At 41.7% G+C, this 22,940-nt stretch overlaps 1 protein-coding gene across 4 annotated transcripts in view; it reads right to left on the bottom strand.

The window, feature by feature from the left end:
• The window catches only part of pcnx1 (pecanex 1), a 217,382-nt gene that overhangs the window by 168,960 nt on the left and 25,482 nt on the right, over window positions 1-22,940 (bottom strand). For all 4 annotated transcript variants that reach the window (XM_028822344.2, XM_028822343.2, XM_028822342.2 and 1 more), the window contains exon 2: window positions 162-376. In XM_028822344.2, the coding sequence (XP_028678177.1) occupies window positions 162-376 (215 nt within the window). The remainder of the gene's footprint in view (window positions 1-161; window positions 377-22,940) is intronic.

Here is a 22,940-nt window from a genome sequence, read left to right on the forward strand (position 1 = left end):
AAAGCCTCAGATTATGCAGGCTGTGGATAACAAAAATAAATACACACAGTTGCTGGGGTTCTAAGTCAAATATATTTAAGTGTGGGTGAGACATCTCCCTCAACTGCCCACATGGTAAACCGTACTCTGCAAATGTTGCACTTCACAAGCCAGTCCCTTACCCTGGGCCGTTGCTGTCCTCCTGACGAGTCATGTTGCTGTTGTTGCTAGCCTCTGGCTTGTTCCCACAGTTAGTTATCTCACTGGCACTGCACACAACAACTTCTCCTTCATCCAGTGCTCGATGTAATCGATAATTGACCACTTTGAGGACAACAAAAAGTGCTCCAACTGATCCACAGTAAATTCCAACAATGACCATTGATGGAGGTAGTGCCTGCCAATGAACAAGACAAAAAAAAAGTTTAGGATTCTTCAACATGTACAACAAACTGTGCCAACAAAGTACACTGACTTATTAGCTATAATTACAAATCGAACAATTCAGACTTTGTTATTAAAGTGCACCCTTCAGACTTTCATTTAAGGATATCTGCCTACATTTTGGTCACACCATGTAGAAATTACAACACTTTTTCTACATAGTCCACACCATTCCCCCTTATTTTGGGGCACCATAATGTCTGAGACAATTGGCATCATTGTTCTTTGTGATTTACTCAAGTGTGTTTCATTGCTTCATAAGATACCTCAGCGTGCTTCTACACTTTGCAGTCTGTAGTTGCCATTGTTCAACATGAGGACAAGAGATTTACCAATGAAAGTCAAAGAAGCCATTATTAGGCTGCTAAACAAGAACAAAACCATTAGAGACATTAGTAAAACCTTAGGATGACCTAAATCAAATGTCTGAAATATCATTAAGGAAGAACATACTGTAATCGCAAAGGGACTGGTACGCCAAGGAAGACCTCCACTGATGATGGCAGAAAAATTCTCACTATGGTATAAATAAAAAGCCCCAAACACCTGCTCAACAGATCAGAGACAATCTTTAAGAGGCAGAATGGTGTGTGTGTGTGTGTGTGTGTGTGTGTGTGTGTGTGAGAGAGACGACTATCAGCAGAATACTTCACAAACAGAAATACAGAGGAGACACTGCAAGATGCAAAACACTACTTAGCCACACAAACAGGATGTCCAGATTACAGTTCAAGAAAAACTACTTAAAAGAGCATGCAGAATCCTGGAAAAAGGTCTCATAGGGCAGACAATACAAAGATGAACCTGTTTCAGAGTGATGGCAAGCGCCAAGTGTGGGAACAAAAAAAGAAGTGCCAAAGATCCAAAGAATGCCATCTCATCAGTTAAACATGGTAGTGGCGGTGCTATGGCTTGGGCATGTACGGCTGTCACAAGCAAACACTGGTATACAGTGGTGTGAAAAACTATTTGCCCCCTTCCTGATTTCTTATTCTTTTGCATGTTTGTCACACAAAATGTTTCTGATCATCAAACACATTTAACCATTAGTCAAATATAACACAAGTAAACACAAAATGCAGTTTTTAAATGATGGTTTTTATTATTTAGGGAGAAAAAAAATCCAAACCTACATGGCCCTGTGTGAAAAAGTAATTGCCCCCTTGTTAAAAAATAACCTAACTGTGGTGTATCACACCTGAGTTCAATTTCCGTAGCCACCCCCAGGCCTGATTACTGCCACACCTGTTTCAATCAAGAAATCACTTAAATAGGAGCTGCCTGACACAGAGAAGTAGACCAAAAGCACCTCAAAAGCTAGACATCATGCCAAGATCCAAAGAAATTCAGGAACAAATGAGAACAGAAGTAATTGAGATCTATCAGTCTGGTAAAGGTTATAAAGCCATTTCTAAAGCTTTGGGACTCCAGCGAACCACAGTGAGAGCCATTATCCACAAATGGCAAAAACATGGAACAGTGGTGAACCTTCCCAGGAGTGGCCGGCCGACCAAAATTACCCCAAGAGCGCAGAGACGACTCATCCGAGAGGTCACAGAAGACCCCAGGACAACGTCTAAAGAACTGCAGGCCTCACTTGCCTCAATTAAGGTCAGTGTTCACGACTCCACCATAAGAAAGAGACTGGGCAAAAACGGCCTGCATGGCAGATTTCCAAGATGCAAACCACTGTTAAGCAAAAAGAACATTAGGGCTCGTCTCAATTTTGCTAAGAAACATCTCAATGATTGCCAAGACTTTTGGGAAAATACCTTGTGGACTGATGAGACAAAAGTTGAACTTTTTGGAAGACAAATGTCCCGTTACATCTGGCGTAAAAGGAACACAGCATTTCAGAAAAAGAACATCATACCAACAGTAAAATATGGTGGTGGTAGTGTGATGGTCTGGGGTTGTTTTGCTGCTTCAGGACCTGGAAGGCTTGCTGTGATAGATGGAACCATGAATTCTACTGTCTACCAAAAAATCCTGAAGGAGAATGTCCGGCCATCTGTTCGTCAATTCAAGCTGAAGCGATCTTGGGTGCTGCAACAGGACAATGACCCAAAACACACCAGCAAATCCACCTCTGAATGGCTGAAGAAAAACAAAATGAAGACTTTGGAGTGGCCTAGTCAAAGTCCTGACCTGAATCCAATTGAGATGCTATGGCATGACCTTAAAAAGGCGGTTCATGCTAGAAAACCCTCAAATAAAGCTGAATTACAACAATTTTGCAAAGATGAGTGGGCCAAAATTCCTCCAGAGCGCTGTAATAGACTCATTGCAAGTTATCGCAAACGCTTGATTGCAGTTATTGCTGCTAAGGGTGGCCCAACCAGTTATTAGGTTCAGGGGGCAATTACTTTTTCACACAGGGCCATGTAGGTTTGGATTTTTTTTTCTCCCTAAATAATAAAAACCACCATTTACAAACTGCATTTTGTGTTTACTTGTGTTATATTTGACTAATGGTTAAATGTGTTTGATGATCAGAAACATTTTGTGTGACAAACATGCAAAAGAATAAGAAATCAGGAAGGGGGCAAATAGTTTTTCACACCACTGTATACAGTAGATGTATTATATATATACTAGCCAACCTGCGGCGTAACATACACCGCATAATTATGTATTGATGGGTGAATACTTGCTGAACGACACAGTTGTCCAAATGGGGTGGGTTTGTGGATACCACTGTGAGTGAATGAAAAAATGGACCTCTAGAGAGAGCAACATACAATTGTCCGTGACTGAAAGCGGGATCGTCTGTGACGATGGAGGCCACGCTGGTGAAAGTTATTTCGTCGGTAGGGATAAGTTTCAGCACTTGTTCATTAAGGTGTAGCGAGTCTTCGTTGTTGACGCTTAATATAGCTTACGTACTGAGTTGTTCCGGAGTCACAGTTGAGAAACACTTTTTTAATGTCTTTTAAGCACAGGGAAAAAAATTAACATGTGAAACATCCGTAATGTAATAAGCCACCAAGAAAAGTAACATTGCAACAATGCATGCTACGATCCGATCGCTGTAAACAGAAGTGAAAACAAAATCGAGGCCGGTGCATTCTTTAACTGCCTTGTAGTGCAATGGTAGTGCTGCTGTTTTGCAGTAAGGAGACTGTGGAAGATTTTGGGTTTGCTTCCCGGTTTCTCCCTGTGTGGATAGTGCTTTGAATACTGAAAACACCGGTATATCAATGTAATGAAGTATTATTATTCTTATGCGTCTAACGCTCTCTCTCTCGCGCACCTGTATGCGTGTGTGTGTCGCTCGCTCTCTCTCGCTCGCTCGCTGCACGTGTTCCTGCAGGCATACCAGTAAGTGAATGAAAAGATGGAACTCTGGAGAGAGCAACATATAACTGTCCGTGACTGAAAACTGGTTTTGGCAGATACATGCACATCTTTTTGAAAGTTTGGCCCTGTGCCTTATCAATTGTCATCGCACTGGCAAATCTAACAGGAAATTGTCTTCGTGTTAAAGTAAAAGGAAAATTATCTGCGACAAACTGTTTTACACGCTGCATACCAACCCACGGCGTAGTATACGCCGCATAATCACGCCGCTTTTTTAATGTCCCCCCCCCCCCCCCCCTCTCTCTCAGCAGCACGCGAGCCCCCTCCCCCTCTCTCAGCAGCACGCGAGCCTCCCCAGCCCCCCTCTCTCTCTCTCAGCAGCACGTGAGCCTCCCCAGCCCCCCCTCTCCCTCTCAGCAGCACGCAAGCCTCCCCAGCCCCCCCTCTCTCTCTCAGCAGCACACGAGCCTCCCTAGCCCCCCTCTCTCTCTCAGCAGCACGCAAGCCTCCCCAGCCCCCCCTCTCTCTCTCTCTCTCAGCAGCATGCGAGCCTCCCCAGCCCCCCCTCTCCCTCTCAGCAGCACACAAGCCCTCCCAGCCCCCCTCTCTCTCAGCAGCACACGAGCCCCCTCCACCTCTCTCAGCAGCACACAAGCCTCCCCAGCCCCCCCTCTCTCTCTCAGCAGCACGCGAGCCCCCTCCCCCTCTGTCTCTCAGAAGCACGTGAGCCCTCTCTCTCTCTGTAACATTGCAGCAGTTGTATAAACACTTTTTTTTAAAATGAGTTTTAAGCACAGGGGGGAAAAAAAGGAACATTTCAACAAATCCGAACTTTATTTAAAAGCCAAGCAAGATAGTAACATTGCAGGAGTTCACCATTTTTAATCAGGCGACTGACAGTAGTGGAGTCAGGCACAGAGAAGGTCAGCTGCTGAGAAAGCGTCTCGACTGTTGCAGGGCGGTGAAGCAGGTGAGACGGTAATGAAAAAGAGGCACAGGGCTTATTGGTTTTTAAAGACTGCTTCCTTCATTGTGTTTTAACCTCAGTTTTAAAGGATTGTGCGGCTCTCTCTGTCGCGCTGCCTATGTTTGTGTGACTCTGTCGCGCTGCCTGTGTGTGCGTGGCTCTCTCTCTCGGGCTGCCTGTGTGTGCCTCTGTCTCTCTCTGGTGCTGCCTCTGTGTGAACCAAGGTTCCACTGAGGTTGACTAATGAAGTCAACGTGGCTCAGAGCTGCATGTGGGCTGTGGCACAGACAAACAGAAATGACGGCATGTTTTCGGAGGCGTCGCGTCCGAGTTGGTGGGCGTGGCTCTGTGAGTTGTCGTCGTATCCAATGGGCTTAGAGTTGGTGGGCGTGGCTCCTTCCTGCGTGCGCCATGGGTGTCTTACTTGTCGGCATCTTAGTGAATCCACGCACCCTTCCGGCGTGCTTTCCATGGTTGTCTTGCCTTAGTGAATTATATATATAGATATATATATATGCGCATTTGATAATGGGTGTATAGTGTGTGGATCAGAATCTCACTGCGATTTAAAAAGAGGGCGTAAAAATGATCACCTGGTAGTAAGTGTATTAAGAGATTGTTGGGAGCACCATAATTAAAAAAAAAAAAAAAAAGTATTTAGTTTTGGGTGGGTGTGTCCAGTACAGGCTGAAAACATGGGATTGATGAACTTTCAGATCAGTTCAACAGTGGTATTTTCGGTAACCCTACCATGGCTTTTTCCATTGACATTGGTAGACTTTGGTGTACATGTCAATGGTCAAGGAGTGTCTTAAAATACAATTGTGAACACATAATATTATTCAGAATTATTATGGAATATTAAGGATGGTTACTGATCTATCCAAATATAGTATGACAGGAAGTACAGCCTCAGCATTTATTGTTCCAGAATTAAAATTATTTATAAAGAAAAGATTGTCAGATTGTCAGTATTTACAACTGAACTAAGTTATTAACTTAGATCTACAATGGATTGAAGAATTGTGTCCAAAGAGGGTAATTATCTGTTCAGATTCCTTTGCTGCCCTACAGAGTATTAAACAGGTAATTCTGTATCAAGGCCAGACTTGTTACCGGAAGTAATTCAAGCATTACATCGCGTACAGAATACAGGGTTTATATGTTGGTTTTTTATGGGTCTCAGCACATAAATGGCTCAAAGGAAACGAAACAGCTGACGACTTGGCAAAAAAGCCACTAAACATCCTTTTACTGAATTAGAGGTAACATTCAGTGAATTAGAAATTAAAAGTCTGATGAGACTGAAAATCAATGAGATGTGGCAAAACATGTAAGACACTGATAGTAAGGGAAGACATACAGCACATACAGAGTACAAAGCAGAGTTGAATGCATGGGAAAAGGGGGCAAAACAAGAAGAAATATTAACACGCCTCAAGATTGGGCACACTGGATGAAATTATACACAATTCAAGACAAGATGGCATCAGACTGCAGTGTGTAGATCATGTAATCAATTGGAACCAGTACAGCATGTATTATTAGGGTGTGTGGCATATAAATAACAACGAGTTCAACATTTTAAATCCCTGGGAATAGGTACATTGACATTAGAACAATTATTAAGGTATGAAGATTAATGTAAATTAATTCATAGATCCATATTGTTTTATTTTTTTTAAACTATGAGGTTATTTTAGAACATTTAATTGGAAAATATAGGTATTTCAAATCATAGTGGGTTATTTATTTTCCACCTCTCTGCATCACACTCCAGTCCAGTTGCTAGCAGTAATGCATCTTAAGTTGGTTTGAAAACTGTCAAGAAGAAGAAGAATTCTTTGACCATTTGCTCACAACCTCTGCTCAGGGCACTGTCTCTTAGTAGACTGTTGTAAGAGGTTGATGCTGAAGAGAAATAAATGACATAATGAACAAGTTTCCTCCTGATTTCTTTCTTTAATATATTTATAATTAAATTTTTTCCACAAAATGTACATTAATACATGAGAAGAACATAGTAAAAACTTCACATAAAAATGGGTCATGGTGTTAATGCTACATCACCGCATGAATACATGTTAAAAATAAAAATTACAGAGGTCATACTGGAAATGCATTTTTGTTTGCACGGGAGAATTACAGCACATAAGTACAGGAATTGTACCATTTATTTAAATTAATAAATAAATAAAACACTCACACAGGTGGAATTCATCCAGAAAGCAATTTGTGCATGCTTTGAAAGTTAAAATTAACGACACCAATCAAATGAGGTGTAATCATGTACCTTGTTTATACCTGAAGCATTCTTTATAAACCCTGTGCTGAAATTCCCTCAAAATTATAACACCCCCATTTATTGTTACAATGGGATGATTGCCACCTCTGCCACACATTAAAGTTCAAGCCTTGCACTATATTTTTACATTTATGAATGTCAATACCTTTTTATTCAAACTACACTTGGGTAACTACTTGATGGATATATCAGTACTTTAAAGGTTTTGCTACTGTTCATATTTATATATTCTATTTTGGATTACTTAAAAAGGCAAAGATATTGTTCACTTCAATAATGGAGGTACTTCTAATAAAAATCCATCAAACAGGATTTCTATATTTGCTGCAACACTGAAAGGTACAAAGTGTCGTAAAATTTCACTGGTACTAGCATTAAATACAAAAATTCTGGTACTGTGAAATTCCTACCAAATACCAAACTTATCCTTTAAGTTGTTTGATACAAACAATTCATATTTAGTAAATGTAGATATCTGATGACCTCACTCTCTCAATCTTGTCTACAACTACATAGGGTGCCCCTTGGGCTTACTTGCTAGGGCCAATTATTTATTCTACTTATAAGGAGACGTCATTTGGAAACACTATAGTAAGTTTCAATTCTATTCAGCTAAATATACTGTATAATGGATTACACTTTACAAGGTACAGTGGAACCCCGGTTTACAAGCAGCTCGGTATACGAGTAATTCGGTTTACGAGCCGCGATCTGAGCAAAATTTCTGCCCGGTTTACGAGGCTTGCCCGTTTTACGAGCCGAGCTCCGAAACGTCACTGCTAGTTTCCGCTTCGCCTTTCTTACCCGGAAACCTCTACCCCTTCTACCCAGAGCCATATCATACATATTGGGCATTAACCATGTCTTCAAAGAAGGTAGGAAGTGGAAAGGACAGCAGCAAGAAGAAAAGGATGCTGTCAGTCGAGTTGAAGCAGGAAATTATAGAAAAGCATGAGAGAGGTGTGCGTGTGATGGAACTCGCCAAAATTTACGACCGCAGTACGTCCACGATATGCACAATACTAAAGCAAAAGGAGACCATAAAGAGTGTAAAAGTAGCAAAAGGCATGACCGTAATTACACAGCAAAGGTCGGCTATCCACGAACAAATGGAAAACCTGCTGTTATTATGGATAAAAGAGAAAGAGTTGGCAGGAGATATACTTACTGAAACAGTCATAAGCGAGAAAGCTCGCATCATTTACAATGACCTGAAACAGAAAGAACCATCCACATCTACGGATGTAGTAGAACCAGAATTCAAGGCTAGTCATGGATGGTTCAACAGATTTAAGAAGCGATCAGGCATTCACTCTGTCGTAAGACATGGCGAGGCAGCAAGTGCAGACCAGAAGGCAGCTGGCGAGTTCATCACACGTTTCGCGCAGCTCATCGAGGCAGAATGTTACATTCCCCAGCAAGTTTTTAATTGCGACGAGACGGGGCTTTTTTGGAAGAAAATGCCCCGTAGGACGTACATCACAGCAGAGGAGACGAAGATGCCAGGACATAAGCCGATGAAGGACCGCCTCACCCTTGCATTGTGTGCAAATGCTAGCGGTGACTTTAAAGTGAAGCCACTGCTAGTCTATCATTCAGAGAATCCTCGAGCCTTTAAGACTCACAGGATTCTTAAAGAAAAACTGCAAGTGATGTGGCGCGCCAATCCAAAGGCATGGGTTACGCGGCAGTTCTTCATCGACTGGGTAAATCTCTCCTTTGGACCTGCGGTGAAGAAGTATCTTCAAGAAAACAAACTGCCTCTGCAAGCGTTACTCGTCCTCGACAATGCTCCAGCCCACCCGCCCAGTCTCCAAGACAACATCCGGGAAGAATATCAATTCATAAAAGTCCTCTACCTCCCACCCAACACGACTTCAATCCTGCAACCGATGGATCAGCAGGTCATTTCCAATTTCAAAAAGCTCTACACGAAACATCTGTTCAAACGATGCTTCGATGTGACAGAAAATACGGAGCTAACACTCCGAGAGTTCTGGAAAGAACATTTCAACATCATGCAATGCCTACGCATGATTGATCTGGCGTGGAAAGAAGTGACCAGAAGAACACTGAATTCTGCATGGAAGAAGTTATGGCCTGATGCGGTTGCAGCGAGGGACTTTGAAGGATTTGGTCTTGATACCGAGATCGAGACCGAGACCGAGACCAACGTGCCCGACGTAGATCCAGTGCATGAAATCGTGTCCCTCGGCAAGTCGATGGGTCTGCAGGTTGACAAGGGTGATATCAACGAGCTTGTCGAGGAACATGAGGAGGAACTCTCAACACAGGAGTTGCTTGAGCTGCAGGACATGCAACGTACAGAGGCTCTGCAAGAGATCAGCGGTAGTGAGGAGGAGGTCGAGACAGAGGAAATTTCGACAAGTGAAATTAAAGAAGTGCTGGGAATGTGGGAGAAGGTTACAAGTTTCATTGAAAAGAAACATCCAGAAAAAGTTGCAACTAGTCGTTCTGCAGCAAATTATGATGACACCTGCTTGGCTCACTTCCGTAAGCTTTTAAAAAGCAGGCAAAAGCAAACGTCGTTGCATAGGTATCTTTGTACTAAAACTGAAACTGCTATAAGTGAAGGTGCCGAAAGTGCAGCCAAAAAGGCAAAAACAGATGATTAGCATAAAAAAAAAATCATACGTACGTAATGTTAAGTGTTAGGCTAAGTTTAAAGTTAAGAAAGTTTATTTTTTTACAATTCATGTACGTACGTACAGTTAAGAAAGTGCAATTTTAGTTTTTTTGATGTGAAGGTGCCGAAAATGCAGCCAGTCCTCCCTCCCTCCCTCCCTCCCTCCTCCCTCCTCCCTCCCTAGCAGCTCTCCGTTATCTGCCGCCAAGGTAAGATTACATTTTCTTAAGTTGGTTTATCTTTTATTTAACTATATTTACTAATACAGTTTTTTGATGTTTGTTTCTTATTTAAAAACATGTTTTTTTCCATTATTTATGATATTTTGGGGACTTTTTGGGAGGGCTGGAATGGATTAATCTCATTTCCATTATTTTAAATGGGGGAAAATTTGTTCGGTTTACGAGCAGATCGGGTTACGACCTCGGTTCTGGAACGGATTAAACTCGTAACCCGGGGTTCCACTGTATTCACATCCCAGGTGCTCTGTGTATGGTGTTTGTATGTTCTTCCTGTGTCTGCTTAGGTGTATTCTGGGTTCTTAGGTTCCCTCCCAGAGCCCTAAATCATGCAGATTAGGTGGATTGGTGATGCTAAATTAGACAATGTGTGTCTTTATGTTCACCTTGTGATGGACTGGCACCCTGTTCAAAGATTTTTAATGCCTTGCACCCAATGATTGATGGGATAGGAGTGTCTGAGCTGTAGACGTAGCCCAAATTCAACTCATAACGCTTTCTCATATGTACAAATCAAATACATGACTTAAACCCCCAAACCATAGCCTACCAAATGGCTTCTCCTAACACTGACTCACCAAACTTTAAGTAACTTGAAGGAATGCTCGAGACGTTTTTACCTTCCCCCTCTGGAGTTCAAATCACACTTGTGCAGTGTAGGTTCACAAGCTATGCTTTTATGTGAAACCATCATCATCACAGACTAATTACATGTTTATCCAGATGCCCTCCAAATCTTTTTTTTATCCAGTTCTGTAGTTCAGAAAATACCTTTGAGGTGAGGACCGCTTGTTTTCAAATCACCTAACACCACCTCTACCCATAATCCCAACCTGTACTTACTTAATGTTATTTTTAAACTGTGTACTTAAATGTTTATATCTAACTTGGTATAATTCTTGGCTACTTGTACTTACATTTTCCTCTGGATTAATAAAATATCTATCTATCTCTTGCGTGACCCTATGCCCCATTGTGTCTGCACCTCCATTTTCACTCAGCATTTATTCGAATAGCAGAACTTCCCTACTTTTTCCAAAACAATGCTATTGCTAATATCTCAGTTTCCAATGACTACCACTGAACTTTATTCAAACTCTTTTCACAAAACTCGCCTTTGCTCCCTGCCAAGTACCCTTCACACCACAATATCTTTTATTCACCCTCTTCTAACAGCCTGTGTATTTGACTGGGTTTCTCCCAACATATGTAATGCACACACTGAACAGGAGAAAGAGGGGATATAAAAAATCATAAAGGGAGAAATATCTAAAAATAATGTCTCACTCCCCTAGTGGAACTTAAACCAGTGTTAGGGAGCAAACACATCAAGGTCACACAGGCAGACACAAACAAAAGAGCAAACAAAAACAGAAAGATATCAACACAGCACCAAGTCAAATCTCTTACTTTCTTCAGTAAAGCAACATCACATTACATTTTTTAATAAATATAAAAAATATATAGAGTATCATCAAAATAACAAACAAACATAAAGGCATAATTTTCCAAATGAATGGATGATCTTGTGTTGTGCTAAGACCCCCTTTAGAGCCTTTCCTTTTCTGTCCACCAGCAAGGCAGTTGAGAATAAAAAAAATAAATAATAAAAAAAAAAAATTATGCAAAAACTGCTAGATTGCTATTCCCTTGCATGTTGAAAAGAGACATTGACTATTTTCATTTTCTAACTTTTAATTTTAAAATTTAGCCATCATTCTAGTTGTAGTACAGAAGTTGCCTAATTGAACATTTGACAAAAGCAGCTCTCTATACACCATGAGCATTAATAGAACAAAGCATATGAATTCAAAGAAGTTGTGGTACTGAATGCATAAAAAACAAAAACTGAAGAAAAAAAAAAGAAAAAGAAAAAATGAGTTGTTCCCTTCAGCCACTAATACTAATGCAATCAATCTGAAACTGCCCAAGCCAATGTAATCTGGTTCAGTGTTCTGAAATCCAGGTCCTTGGGGAACACCGTGGCTACTGGCTTTCAAATTAAATGATTCCTTGGTCAAAGGCCAACATCTGCCTTTAATTAGATACTTGTCTCATTAAGCCTGCTTCTTCCTGTTCAGAAATGCAATGAAATCTGTTTGATACGCACAAACGGATTCTGTGAAAAATTAGCTTTCATACACTAAGTGGCCACAAACAAAGCAAACTGTCCAAATGGAAGGAGGTGTGCTTAAAACTAAAAGGACGCCTGCAATGTTTGTGCACATAGCTGAAAAGGGCAAGACAAATAAAAAAAAAAAAAAAAAATTGATAAAAAAAAAAAATAAATACTGAATACAGCCATCACTGAGCACACATCAAGTACATTTAATAGGAGTAATATAATGTACACAGATTGTTTGGAAACTCTAAACTGCATGTTCAAACAGTGTGCAAATCATTGCCACTCAGCACAGATACTGTAAGTCTAAATCTCTTCTAACATTCTTCTTTTTTAACATCTAAAGCTTTATGATTTAGCTCAGAGGTATTCTTTCTTTGTTTAATCTTCTTGTTATACTTTCAAATAAGATTATTATTTCAGTGTTTGGTTTTCTTCTGCCTCTATTGTACTTACATATGTATTTTGCCTATGTTGTATGTAATATAGTGATGTCTGCTAATCTAGTGGACAGGGATGGGTGGTATGGTCAAAAATTGATACCACAATATAGTTAAAGTTGATCACTGTTACAGTATATATCAGTGCAAAATCTGTATTCTTTTCAGACTGCATCCAGTTTGTTGTGATGTTTCTTTTCATAAGAAGCATTTTAATTAAAAAAAAAACCTAATGATCATAATAAAATGTTTTCATACAGCACCTTTCCCATGCTCAAAACTCTTCACAGAATTTTAGACTGAATAAAAGTGAAAAAGCAGAAAAAATGATCAAATGCACAACAATGACTTCTTATGTAATACGCTACCGTGGCTGTCCGTTTGTCTGTCCAGGATTTTAAATCACCTGTGGATTGCAAACCGTTTGACCTATTGACCTGAAATTTGGTAAACATATACTACGTGACCTCTATTGTCCACTTTTGGGGTGATGATTTTTATTACTCTTTTAATTTTTTTCTATTGTAGAAACCACTCTCGCTAGTGGCCAGCAGGGTGGCCGTGCAGCGCATGCATACGGGTGCCGTTCTCATCCCTAACACCTTCGCCATCACTTCCTCTACCTCTTCATAGCTTAAATCATTCTTGAGGCAGATTGAAGACTTATGTGCCAGCTTAAGTGAAAAATTAAGAAAAACATACTAAGTAAATACAACACAAAAACTGACTTAATCAGTTTTAACGCAAAAAGATGCAGACTGAAGAAGAGAAGAAGCGGGCCACTTGAGTCGAGAAAACAAGAGCTGCTCATGAAGCAGTAAGCGCATTAACCTCTGAGCAAACGAATGCTAAACATAGAGACAGAGGATGAAAACTGTAACTTACGTATACAGTGGGTATAGAAAAAATAATTCACACCCCCTTCGTATTATTCCCAATTTTTTTGCTTTACAGCTTTAAATGTAAACACACACAAAACATTTCTTCTCAGCTTTACTTACTCAATGCAACCTATAACATCCAAGTGAAAGATATCACAGCTACAGTTCAGAAACATTATAAAAAAAAAAAAATCGAAAACAAGACATACTGAGATTTATAAAGGATCACCCCCCAATGTCAATATTTTGTTGAACCACCTTTTACTTTAACGACAGCCTTGAGTCTGCTCGGATACTTCTCTATCAGCTTTGCACATCTAGATTGAGCAGTATTTGCCCACTCTTCTATACAGTTTTACTGTTCAAGCTAGGTCAGATTGGATGGTGAGTGCTGGTGGACTGCAATCTTCAAATCTTTCCACAGTTTTCAATAGGATTTAGGCCTGGGCTCTGACTGGGCCGCACAAGGACATTCACTTTTTTCTCCTTCAGCCACTGTGTGGTCAATTTTGCTGTGTGCTTCGGGTCGTTGTCACGCTGAAAGGTGAACATTCTGCCCATCTTCAACTTTCTGGCAAAGAGTAGCAGGTTTTCCTCAAGAATCTGATGGTATTTTGCCTAGCCCATTTTTTCTTCTACCCTAACAAGAGCCCCGGGTCCTGCAGCAGACCCCCACAACAGGATGCTGCCACCTCCATGCTTTACTGTAGGTATGGTGTGGATGGTGAGCTGCACTGGGTTTCCGCCTGGTGTAACGTTTGATATTGAGGCCAAATAGTTTGATTTTGGTCTCATCTGACCATAAGACCTTTTCCCACTTGGCATCAGAATCAAACGAGCATTAATGTGGCCTTTCTTGAGAAGTGGCATTTTCCTTGCTACCCTCCTGAGCAAGCCACCCATACTCAGCTGTTTGCTGTCAGTTGCACTACCAAGCAAGGGAGTGATCCAGGAATAGCTGTTTTTATGCTTCACTAATCACACTGATTACAACTGATCACAGGTGGAAGACAGTAACCATGGTCTGTAACAGAAATGGTGGTTACTTACACCTGATTGAGTTTACAAATATTGTTTAGGAGGAGGGTGATCCTTTAGTAATCTCAGTAATTCTTGTTTTTTAAAATTCTTCTGAACTGTAGCTGTGATATCTTTCACTTGGATGTTATAGATTGCATTGAGTAAGTAAAGCTGGAAAAAAATACTGGTTTGTGTGTTTTCATTTAAGGCTGTAAAGCCAAAAAAATGGGAATACTTCGAAGGGGATGATTCTTTTCTATACCCGCTGTATTCGTGCAGTGCGCCATTACTGGTACATAATAAAACACTAAACAGAGACAAATACAAGAAAACACACAGCTTTGAATTGAATAACAAATAATAAACAGAATACAAAAAAAATTAGTTTAAGAAATCCCTTAACAAATAACATATTTTTTGATACAAATGCAAATCATCCTGCACACTTGGAAAGAAAGAGTAGTAAACCGAAAGGAAGATTCAAAATGTCACAGTCAATGCCTTTCTAAACAAATGAGTTTGTGGCAGGCGGCTGGGGGTGGTACCCAGCCGGGACGCCCAGAAGGACAGGAGGAAGGCTCATGCCTCCTCCGGACCATGCCTGGAGGACTCTGGACCTCAGCACTTCCGCCACACCAGGAAGTGCTGGGGGGAAGAAGAAAAGAGGCACACGGAGTGCTTCCGGAAAGGCAGCCGGCACTTCCGCCACACAGGGGCGTGTCAGGGGAAGATTGCCGGGAACCACCTGGAGCACATCCGGGTGACTATAAAAGGGGCCGCCTCCCTTCATTCAAGGCTGGAGTCGGGTGGAAGAGGACGAGGTCTGAGAGTGAGAGATAGAAGAGAGAAGGAGGGGGCCTGAAGGCATTGTGGACTGTGAGACTATTGGGGTGATTGGTGCTGTGGCACTGGGTTGTGCATATTTGGACTTTGTGCATTGTGTGAATAAACGTGTGTTGGGACTTTAAAATGAAGTCTGTCTGTCTGTGTCCGGGCTATTTCCTACTAGTTCTAAGTTGTTTAATAAAGGAGGGATTTGATTCACCTGATACAATTAATGTATATTCAAAATATCTTCATTGTGCAAAATAAAAAATAAGAACTACATAAGAAATAAACATATATTAAACAGACCATTAAAAAGACAAAGAATGTTTGCAAAAGTGTACTGTACAGACTATACAGTAAAAAATTAAACAAGATTAACAATAAACCTTTAAAGAGCTATTCTTCCCAAATCCTTTGGTTCCCCAATGAACAAAAACAAGCAAGCTTTACTAGTTTTTAGTACTGCCTTTTAAAACACCTTTATGAACCTAAAGAAAAATGATACAAAAGACGATTTAGATCCACATTGACTGAACACTGCCTCAGCAGTGCTATGCAGTCTCCTGAAGAACACTTCCACACTTGTCACATAACTAATGTCCAAAATCCTCATTCTACAGAAACAGATGTTGGCAGACAATTCTAAACACATTCTAATGAAGAAACATCCGTTATTTGTATGAAGCAAAATGTCTTCCAGCTCACTGGTTTCTAACCTTGAAGATATATAACGTTTCAACATACAATGATCAAAAGATGTTACAATAATGATTATTGTTACACACTTAAAATTTTCTTCCAGTGTGCTTATTTTGCTTTATCATCATCACAACGGGGCTCCGCCCCCTGCTCGCTTCGCTCGCCTACCCCCCGCATTTTGAATCCGTGCCCGCTGGGTAGCCACGTGTGAGGATGACGCACGTTTAATACGGAGAGCTCGCACGTGTCACTCTGGGGCTCTCCACTGTTAACACGGAGCCCCGTACGTACCTGATTATATTTTCCCTTTTTCAAGTAATAATTTTACATTTGTTTGCGATACTGTGATGTTTATCGTAATGTTAATAATGCATAACTGTAATGTGATTCACCTATGCCGTATAGATTGGATGTGTGAGGATGACGTATGTTTAATACGGAGCGTTCGCCCGTGTCACTGTGGGTCTCCCTACTGTTAATACGAAGCTCTTTCCGAACTATTATGCGGTGCACTGTGGAGCACGGCGGACTCTGTAGTGTTTCCCGTTTCACTTTGTATATCGTTTAGTCGAGCTGTTTCTTTTTGGAGGAGTCTCTGCCTGGTTTGCGTCATTTCAGACCCGCTCTCCATGTGTTCGTCCCCGTTCTTTAATCCCTTTATGAAGTTTTACTTTGTTTCCTACTCTGTGTTTTATTTCTGACCTCGCTTTATCCTGCTTGCGGCATGTCAGACCGTTCGTAGTCTCTCTCGTTTTACTGTGGGGAGGGGGGCTTTGTTTTGTAACCTGCTCTCTATGTGTTTGTCTCTGTTCTTTAACCTCTTTATGACGTTTTACTTTGTTTCCTACTCTGATGGTTCGTAGTCTGTCCCGTTTTGCTCTGGTGCGGGGGGGGGGGTGGGGGGTGCTTTGTGTGGTGTCTGCGCACGTGCGTAGTCTCTCCCGTTTCACTCGGGGGGGGGGGGGGGGATGGGGGTGTGTGTGCTTTGTTTCTTTAATCCCTTTATGAAGTTTTACTTTGTTTCCTACTCTGTGTTTTATTTCTGACCTCGCTTTATCCTGCTTGCGGCATTTCAGACGGTTCGTAGTCTCTGTCGTTGTACTCTGGGGAGGGGGGCTTTGTTTTGTAACCTGCTCTTCATGTGTTTGTCCCTGTTCTTTATCCTCTTTATGAGGTTTTACTTTGTTTCCTACTCTGACGGTTCGTAGTTTCTCCCGTTTTGCTCTGTTGCGGGGGGGGGGGGGGGGGGGGGGGGGCTTTGTGTGGCGCCTGTGCACGTGCGTAATCTTTCCCGTTTCACTATGGGGGGGGGGCTTTGTGTGGCGCCTGCGCACTATGTCTTTTGCGTCCACGGGCACGACCCTGCGTCCATATCCGGTTTACCATTCTCGTTTAGTAATGTGGATTAGCAGTTGGACAAATAACCATACTATGTTTTATCAGCTTTTTAAGCAATTGTGTTATAAAGGTCTTCTTCAGAAATCAAGGTGGAGCAGAGCAGGGAAAGTTATGTGATATGGGGTTTTGGGGGAGGAAGGGAATTAGGGGTCCTCTTCAAAATCCAAAGATGCTATCATAAACAGTTTCAAAAACGGGTTTTGCATTGTAGTTGTGCACTCCTAGAGGTGCTGGCTGTGTCAACGACACAGTATAATAATAAAAGTATATTAATAAAAGTTCTCAGTATAATAATAAAAACATTTTTACACTTTGAGAAATTTCTACTTGTGTCTTGTTTCCACCGGTATATACCTCACAACACTAAGTTTGGCAGTTTTGTACAGTGGAACCTCGGTTCACGAACGTCTCGGTACACATACAACTCGGTTTACGACCAAAAAGTTTGCCAAACTTTTGCCTCGGTTCACGACCACACACTCGGTATACGAGCAAGCCAGGTTCCCTTTCGGTTTGTTCATGTTCAGTCTCTCCCTGGGCATTTCCTGTGCAGCAAGCAAGAGAGAGAGCGCGACACACACATGCGCACACACACACATAGGCAGCGTGAGACAGAGAGCCGCGCACACACACAGGAGCACACGCGAGAGAGGCGCATGCGCACACACACAGGAACACTCTAGAGAGACACACTGTGAGCTGCAAAGCTGATCGCACCCCCAGAGAATACAGACGCCCCTGGGAAAACCCCTAAGAAACATGGACAGACCACCTTCACATTCCTCCTTTCCCTTCTGGCCGGCTCTGTCGCATAATATGCCTCTCGCGCGGTGCTCCACCTTCTTAAAAAGCCTGCACAAGCTTCTTTCAGTTTGTTAAATTGGTTGCTTGCTACTCCTTCATTCTCTCTGACAATCTCTGCTCCTGGCGGAGCTGTCATCTCTGACTTGTCATAGAGCACGTTTAAACTGTTGAAAAGAGACAAATGTTTGTTTGCAGTGCTTTGAATAAAGTTCCTTTTTTTCTACAACCTCCTGTGTCTCTGTGCAAATCTGTGACCCAAGCGTGACAACACACACAGGTGCTCCAGGCTCGCAAAAGAGAGACGCACGCACACACAGAGGCGGGGGAGAGAGAGGCGCGTGCGTGCACACACACACACACACACAGGAGCACCCTAGAGAGACACACACAGGCGCTCCAGGCTCAGAGAGACGCACACACACACACACACAGGCGGGGGAGAGAGCGAGGGACGCATAAGGTAGAGAAGGCTTGTTTTTGTTTTCAGTTCTATGTACAGCGATCGGTTCGTTGCCTGCATTGTTGCAATGTTACTTTTCTTGGTGGTTTATTAAATTACGGATTTTTCAAATGTTCATTTTTTCCCCTGTGCTTAAAGCTCATTAAAAAAAAGTATTTTTAGCGAGCAGTTCCTAGCACTATAGCGCGGACTATTGCAGTGTTAGTTTTCTCTGTTGTTCAAGGTTTTCTCAGTGTTATTTAATGTTTTTACACTTTGTTTACTATTACGCTGTGCATTCTATGGTATAAATAACTATATTTGTGCTTAAAAACTAAAATATATATATATATTTACATACAGTTCGTACGGTCTGGAACGAATTAATTGTATTTACATACAATCCTATGGGAGAAATTGCTTCGGTTCACGACCAACTCGGTTTACGACCAGAGTTTTGGAACGAATTATGGTCGTGAACCGAGGTTCCACTGTATAATGTTAATTTTACTGGTAGCAGCTTTATTTGTTTTCTGTCCTGTCTCCTTTATGTACATGATGTAGCTGAAGACTGCTCCCAGCAGTATAAAGGGAGATCTTGCATTGTTTTGTTCCCTTTTCACATCAATGGAAAAGTAAGTTTGGTGATGGGGTCAAAAATTTTCTATCAGGTTTACTTCAAACTCTGATTCTATGATTTTCAAAACACTGAGAAAATCTGTTTTAGCACGGTGACTATATGTGTCTGGAAAAACCAAGGTGATTTTTCAGGTCATAAAAGTACAACTTTTATTAAACAATTATTCATTTTTTTCCATTGTGTACAGCTCCTGAGTGACTAAATCCAAGCAAAGATAGAACACCAACATATCCACCCTGAACACCAAGGCTTATATACAACAATAATTTCTGTAAAAACTGACCTCTTATCCAAGGCAAGGTTCCTTAAATTCTTTAAGTATTAAGACACTTGTTATTGCTTGTTCTGGACCAGTGGTTTTCATTTCCTCCACCCTGGAAATTTCAGGTAATTTTCTTCAGAAACGTGTTTATCTTGCTACAGGCCTATTATTTTGGCCCATTTTGGTCCAGTACATATCTTTAAAAGCCATTTGCCTAACAATAACTGCAGTATAAATTGTTTAATTTAAACAGGATTATTACAGTATGCTCTGCTTAGTCATGGGACCAGGCTTGTTGATTTGCAAAATTTTTGCAAGACTACTTGTTGAGAGACATAATTTATGTAATTAGACACATATTCACACACGAAAGCATATACATGTACCCATATTGACAAACACATGCACACACAAAGAAATTTAGTGGTGAAGACAGATGACAGCTTGTTTGTAGTACCAGAGCACATGCTGGGAAACAGAGACAGAAATGAACACACATCCACAACAATAGATCTGTAAATGTCAACGTCCACACAAGCATTAAGAAACCCCCAATGCAATTTTTTCTATTCAGACTGCTTACTTCATTGGGCCCAAAGTGTTTAGTATCAAACAAGGGGGCTCCGCCCCCTGCTCGCTTTGCTCGCCTACCCCCGGCGTTTTGAACCCGTGCCCGCTGGGCAGCCACGTGTGAGGATGACAAACGTTTAATACGGAGCGTTAAAATGGAGCTCCATCCGTACTATTATGCGGTGCATTGTGGAGTACGGGTCCGCCTGCGCTGTGTGGTGTGGACGTTTAACTGTCGTTGTTTCTGCCTTTATATTCTGTATCTCGGTGTGCATGTGTTTCGTGCCTAGGTTTTTTTGAAGCTGTTGCATTTCAGTTTTCATCATCTGTAACTCGCTCTCCATGTGTTTGTCCCCGTTCTTTAATTCCTTTATAAAGTTTTACTTCGTTTCCAGCAGCTCCGTGTATGACTGTATGTGAATGTGTGCTTTTCTACTTTTATTTTTGTATTTTTATTTATTGATCACTTTCCAGACAGAAGAGCAGCTTCAGCGACAGACTGCTGTCACTGTCCTGCTCCACAGACAGATTGAGGAGATCGTTCCTCCCCCAAACTATGTGACTCTTCAATTCCACATGGGGGGGTAAACGTTAACATTTAACATTATTATACAAAGTTATTGTCTGTTTTTCACCTGCATTATTATCTTTCTTTAATTTAATATTATTTATTGTATCAGTATGCTGCTGCTGGAGAATGTGAATTTCCTTCTGACCTCGCTTTATCCTGCTTGCGACATGTCAGACGGTTCGTAGTCTTTCTCGTTTTACTCTGGGCAAGGGGCTACGGGCGCGTTGCCTCATTTTTTATTTCTGTTAGTGGAGGGGGGCTTTGTGTGTCGTGGGTCTGAATTCTCCTTTTTGTGTACGTCCCGTTTCGTGTGCTATGTCCGTAGTCTGTCCCGTTTCGTGTGCAATGGGCTTTGTGTGGCGCTCGCGTCTGACTCCTTTTTTTTTTGTGTGCTAGGGACGCGTTGCCTCATTTTTTATTTGTGTTAGTGGAGGGGGGCATTGTGTGTCGTGGGTCTGAATCCTCTTTTTTGTGTGCGTACCATTTTGTGTGCTATGTGGCGCTTGCGTCTGACTCCTTTGTTTTTGGTGCGCTAGGGGCGCGTTGCCTCATTTCTTATTTCTGTTAGTGGAGGGGGGCTTTGTGTGTCGTGGGTCTGAATTCTCCTTTTTGTTTGCGTCCCATTTCGTGTGCTATGGGCTTCGTGTGGCGCTGTGTGCCAAGGGTTTGTGTGGCGCCTGCGTCTGACTCCTTGTTTTTGTGTGCTATGGGCCCGGCGCCTCATTTCTTATTTTCCGTTGCTTGGAGGGGGGCTTTGTGTGGCGCCTGCGCACTACGTCTTTTGCGTCCACGGCCCACGTCCCTGCATCCATATCCGGTTTACCATTCTCGTTTAGTAATATGGATAAAATTTTACTGAGGTGGTTCATTTGATTCAATATCCAGTTTATTTTACTTTACATTTAAGCGTGTACCTAATAAATATTACAGTTATCCCCTGCTCTATCGCGGTTCAGCTATCACGCCCCTGCTATATCGCAGAAAAAATTCAATAAGTACATCCTACCTGTAGTGTACTTTGCAGCCAATTCATAACAAAGCATATGGTTTTCAGCAGACAAAGAGTTTCGCGTTACAGCACCCAGATGATTTCCAATCAGAGCGGATTTTATTCTCTTGGGCTCTGATTAGCTGCTGCTAACGTGGTGTAATCTCGCAAGAACAGCGAGCGTGGGTCCCCGACAAATCACGTATCGTGTACCTTGCTTGTGGTCCAACTTTTCTGAGCAAAACTTTTGTCGACTTTTCGTTTTGTTTTAAGCCCTACGATGGCTCCCAAGCATCCTGTATCTTGTAAGCCTTCTGGCAGCTGTAACCCTAAGTGCCAGAGGAAGACCTTGACCATACAGGAGAAGGTAAAACTGATGATAATTGTTATTATGTTACTCATATCTTTAGCCCAACATCCGTGTATGATATGTGTATTCAAAGTGTGTTTTAATAAGTTTACATGTGTTTAAAGCGTGTGGGAGGTAGGCGTGTGCGATATACATCGTTTACGATTATATCTTAATTGCTGTTTTAACGATGTGCGAGATTAAATTATCGAGTATGTAACTCGCTTTGCAAAAAAACTTAACAGAGTTCATTCACTAATGCAACAGTATAGACCACTGCGTGTGCGCAAAGTGAGTTGCGTAGGCGTGCACGTCCAGCAAGCCGCAAGTTAGCGTCGCTCCCTGCCTCAAAATGAGTGAACAAACAACGCCAGATGATAAAGCAAGCCTCGCCATCTACATCGTCAGAGTTAATTGCCAGATGTGGTTCATTCTCACTCGCATGGCAGTGGTTTGGTTTTGAAAAGGCTGATGTTGCTCAAAAGACGGTAATCTGCAAACTATGTGGTAAATCCGTTGCCGTTAAAGACAGCTCGACAACTAACTTATTTCACCATTTGCGAACTAACCACCGCACAGAATATGAAAAGCTTAAGGAGTCAACTGTCCAGCACAAGTCTAAAGTAACCAAGGTACAAGCACAAAAACACACTCAGCAAACTTTAGCGGACTCATTCTGCAAAAAAGTGCCTTACAACAAGAAAAGCAAGAGATGGCATAACATAACAAACGCCATCACCAATTACATCGCAAAAGATATGGTGCCAATTCAAGTGGTTGAGAGAGATGATTTTAAACAACTTTTGAATACTTTAGACCCAAGGTACACACTGCCTGGCCAAAAATATTTCAGTCAAACAGCTCTGCCTAAGTTGTATGATTCGTGTCGCCAAACTCTGACGCATAAACTGCAAAAGGTTTCACATTTTGCCACAACAACGGATTTATGGTCAAGCCGAACATCCGAGCCATACCTTTCCCTGACTGTGCATTTCACTGACGAAAACTGGCAACTGCAAAGCTTCTGTTTGCAAACATCCTACTTCCC

The sequence above is a fragment of the Erpetoichthys calabaricus genome, chromosome 16 (genome assembly GCF_900747795.2).
Source record: "Erpetoichthys calabaricus chromosome 16, fErpCal1.3, whole genome shotgun sequence".
Lineage (NCBI taxonomy): Eukaryota > Metazoa > Chordata > Cladistia > Polypteriformes > Polypteridae > Erpetoichthys > Erpetoichthys calabaricus.